We start from the raw sequence: 4,834 nt of genomic DNA, 5'->3' as shown, positions 1-4,834 counted from the left end.
ATAGTTTTAGGGAAAAGAACCAAGGTTCATGAACTCATTGATGAAAATCCACTATCACATATAGAAAAATTAATAAGTAAAAGCACAATAAATAAGTATAATATAATACAAAGTAAATATCATAAGATAATGATAATAAAACGACTACACGTGTTTCATAACCAATTTTCAAATAGAAGGAATATTTAAATCGATTAAAACTATCGAAAATCAATTCTTTTCAAAAATATAGCTAGTCTTCAGGTCCAAATTCAACAATAATAATAATAAAAGAATGTATATATCAACCAACAATAAATAACAAATGAACGTATATAAAATACTTATTATATTAAGCTAGAAAAATATTATTAAAAATATCAAAATTATAAGCGTTCCATAATTAACTTTATGTTTATTATAATATAAACTAACAGGAATATTATATGCAAAAACTAATTTTAACGAATCTTTCGTTTAAAATACAATTTGAACGAAGTTTTAGGTTAAAATAATAAAGACAGAAGTAGCACATATCTAAACGATGCTATAGTTTAAACTAAAAGATTTTAGACTAAAACGTTTATTCAAAAGAAGTCTCGTGAAAATATTGCGTAAAGAAAAAGAATAGAATAAATAGATATAAAAACATGAATGAAAATTTTATTATGAATGAAAGATTAAACTTTATATAACTTAAATCATAAAACAATTAACTATATTGTATGATCAAAGAAATTAAATAAAAAGACTAGGTATTTATCCCATAAAATAAAAAGAATTAATTAGTAGTGAATAAAATAAAAAGAATTAATTAGGTGTAAGTTTATCATCTTAGCCTAAACTAAGACTTCGATTAGATAAGGGTTGAATTTTTTCCATTAATACTGTTTAATATTTCTTTTTATTTTATAGGATAAATAACTAGTCTTTTTATTTAATTTCTTTGATTATACAATATAGTTAATTGTTTTATTATGATTTAAGTTATATAAAGTTTAATCTTTCACTAAGCCATAGTGAATTCTCACCTAACTGTAAAATACCTGCTCTGTCAAATTTTCGTATTATCAAAACCATTCAAGTATGAAAAATATATTGTAAGCAAAGAAAATTGTTCCGTAGCTCAAATGAGTAAGAAATCTTTATTTTCAAAAATCTAAAAAGCTTCAAATTTTTTATTGCAGATGAAAAAATCTTTTGGCTCATTAAACTTAGCATAATACTTTAATTCTTAGGATAAGGAAAATGAGATAGTAATTAAGAAGTAGCAAACATGGATTACTACAAATAATAAAACTGAACATTTACAATCTTATTTTGTATGGTACCCAAAATCAGTGCAGTAACATTGGTCTGCTCTAAAGAAGAGGAAGCAACCTTTTTTTTTACTGGACAATATGCCTTGTTAGATTATCGAAATTATGTAAGTAGTTTGTTTCTTTCTCATTGACTAATCTTTCATATTTTTGTTGTTCTCTCTATATTTTTTACTAGCTGAAGAGCCTGTCATTGCCAGGCAATTTTTACAATAGAATGTCTTACATAAATTTTTGTTTATACCATCTCAGACCATGCCTTCCCCTACAGATAAGCCTCTTGATCAGGCCAGGGTTGTGCAATTTTACTCAAAAAAATTTTGTTGAGGATTTTTTCCTTTTTAAATTATTTACATGTCTGTTCTACCATCTGACAAGACTTTATTCATTACGACTTATTAAAATTCCAGAAATTCTTACAACTTTGGTCATCGTGATGTCTTGCTTTTGTATGTTTAATAAAAATTCCTCCTCATAATGATTTTGCTTTCATTTTGTGATAGACAGCTAATGCTAGCTTCCGAATCTTGTTTTCTGATTAGGTAAAGTTGATTAAACTTTAAACCTCAATAATATTTTCCTGCTGTTTTTCTGGAACAAATAAATAACGAAATTGGATTTAATGTAGAAAATTATTTCAATATATCAAATTTAAAAATTTTGATATAATTTTAAAATTTCACAATATGTAACAGCACAGGGAAGACCCTACAAAAGTAGAAAGACAGACATCTATAGGACGTCACACACACACACGCGCGCACACATGCATGCATGCACGCACACATTAACAAACGTACACACAAGTAATGAGTTTAAAATTGTGTATAGTAGATGTATGTATATATGTATGCATGTATGTATGTATGTATGTATGTGTGTGTGTGTGTATCTGTGTGTGTGTATCTGTGTGTGAGTGTTTTTTTGCAATGGACAGCAGAATAGCCACCTACCCCATCTCTCCTTAAAGCTACATATTCCTCACACCCACCTTTCTTTCTCTTCTTTGGCATTTTAAAAGTTAGTTATGCGTAAGTGCATGTGTGTGCATGTAGTGTGTGTGTATCTGCGTGTGTGTGTGTGTGTGTCTATGCATGCATCTATGTATTTATGAAAGTATGTGTGCAGTGTCACGTGTATATCCATGAATGACAGCTGTATTAAAGTTATCATCCCACTGCCACTCCATATTTGTCACTTAAACAATGCTGTTTTCCCCTTCCCTGATATCAACTACACTCACTATGCCACCACATTTCCCTCACACTGACACTCTTTGCATCTTTCTCATTTTATCAAATAATAGCCCAACTAGGGAGCCCATTATAGATTTTTATTGAAATCCAATTAGCCTGTAATTGAACTGGATGTTAGTTTAACTTGTATGTAAAGTTTTGTCAAGATTGATTCACTTATGTAGGCAGCAAGATGGTAACAGACAGATTGACAGATAAAAATTGCACTTTACGTACAAGATTTAATCATTTAATCTGTCAGCTCCTGTCAAACCATTCAATCTATGCAATCGATGTCAGCACGCAAATACAGGTGCTAAATGATGAGGATGATGATGCACATACACACACACAAACAAACAAATATATATATGTGTGTGTGTGTGTGCTTATTAGCTTTATACTTTGTGTGTGTGTGTATATATATATATATATATATATATATATATATATATATATATATATATATATGCATGTATGTATGTATGTATATATCATCATCATCATCATCATCATTTTTAATGACCACTTTCCATACTGGCATGGGTAGGTCAGTTTGACAGGTACTGACCAGGCAGAAGCTTGCACCAGACTTTTATAGCTGGATGCCCTTCCTAACACCAACCACTCAGCAGTGTGGAATTAGGGCTTTTTACATGGCACAAGCATAGGTGAGGTCAGTTTTGGCAAGGTTTTTATAGCTGGATGTCCTTCCAAATGCCAACCACTTTATAGTGTGGACTGGATGCTTTTTAAGTGGTACCTGCACTGACAGGGTCACCAAGAATCCTGCAAGACAAAACTCTTTTGAGAGGGGGGGAGGCATTGGAGGAGGTGATCCTGTGTTAGATAATGAAAGGTTATAATGAGACAGAGAAAAACACTGGTATCTTGCTGTAGAGGAGGTACAAGGTTACCTGGTCAGAGAGAGAGAGAGAGAGAAAGAATGAAGGGAGAAGCAGGTGTGCTGCCACAAAGGGGGTTCATGGTTACCCAGCCTGAGGGAAGTGCAGGAAAAGGAGGGAGAATGTGGGAGATATCAGGATTGCAAAGTGCTGGAAATACTCCCAAGAGACAGGGATCAGAATATAAATGGGATGGTTGAGTAAAGACAGAGAGAGATATAGATGATGGCTAGTACCAGGGCATCACCTTGAGGTTCAAAGATCATAATATAAGCGGTACGATATTGCCAAAGAAGCATGATTAGAGAGTGAGGAAAGGGAGTGGTGAAAACTTGGATATATAGAGTGGGGGTGAGGGGGCTACCGGATAGCAATGATTCAGAAAAACATGGCTGTGAGGACAGGATTGGGGAGTGAGAGGTAGGCATAGTGTATGAAGGAGGAAAGGTGAGGAAGAGAAGAGATATGAAGATGCAGGTGGGGTTGTTGAGGTAGGGTGTGCGAAAAGTTTTTTTGTTACATGTGGATGGCACACTCAGGTCAGGGGCTAGAGGATAGCAATGACACTGTGAGACAGGGCCAAGAGGACAGGATTGGGGAGTGGGAGGTAAGCATAATGCATGAAGTGGAAATGTGAGGAAGCAAAGTGAGATGTAGTTTGGTTTGTTATGGTAGAGTGTGTGAGATGGTTTCTTGTCATATGTGGGTGAGACACACAGCGCTTTTAGAACTCAGTTTCACTGACGTGGGTGGGTCTTCTCAAGAACCTCATATCGCCAGACATCTCAGCCTATTGTCACTTCTTCTGTGAGGCTCAACATCCTGAGATTGGTCCTCACAAATTCATCCCGTGTCACATATATGTGTTTATTAATTTTATACTTAGTAGTATAAAAACACTTAGTATGCATTATAGCATATTATGGTTGCATGGCAAAATGCCATGTTCCTAAATGTCATTAATATATACCATCATCAGCATCGTCGTCGACGTCATTGTTTAACGTCCATTTTCCATGCTGGGATGGGTTGGACGGTTTGACTGAGGGCTGGCAAGCCAGAAGGCTGCCCCAAGCTCCAATCCGGCCCTTCCTAACATCAATCACTCCAAGAGTGTGGTGGGTGCTTTTTACGTGCCACCAGCATGAGGGCTAGTGAGGCGGTACTGGCATCGGCCACACTAGATTGGTGCTTTTTATGTGCCACTGGCATGGGAGCCAGTCAGGCAGCACTGGCATCGACCACGCTCAAATGGTGCCTTTTATGTGCCACCAGCATGGGCGCCAATCAGGCAGTACTGTCGTCGGCCATGACAATGAATTCACTTGCCTCAATGGGTCTTTGCAAGTGCATTTTATTGCCCAATGATTGAAGAGTACTCTTAAATGGGATGGTT

At 35.1% G+C, this 4,834-nt stretch overlaps 1 protein-coding gene across 3 annotated transcripts in view; it reads left to right on the top strand.

The window, feature by feature from the left end:
• The window catches only part of LOC106871643 (uncharacterized), a 173,135-nt gene that overhangs the window by 4,813 nt on the left and 163,488 nt on the right, over positions 1-4,834 (top strand). For all 3 annotated transcript variants that reach the window (XR_008266904.1, XM_014918228.2, XM_014918218.2), the window contains exon 3: positions 1,321-1,405. Coding sequence is in view for 2 of the 3 variants with exons in the window: in XM_014918228.2 (XP_014773714.1) it covers positions 1,321-1,405 (85 nt within the window). In the remaining variant the exon portion in view is untranslated. The remainder of the gene's footprint in view (positions 1-1,320; positions 1,406-4,834) is intronic.

This window comes from Octopus bimaculoides, chromosome 2 (genome assembly GCF_001194135.2).
Source record: "Octopus bimaculoides isolate UCB-OBI-ISO-001 chromosome 2, ASM119413v2, whole genome shotgun sequence".
Lineage (NCBI taxonomy): Eukaryota > Metazoa > Mollusca > Cephalopoda > Octopoda > Octopodidae > Octopus > Octopus bimaculoides.
Note: the sequence above shows the minus strand (reverse complement) of the source record. Positions and strands in the feature narration are given on the sequence as shown.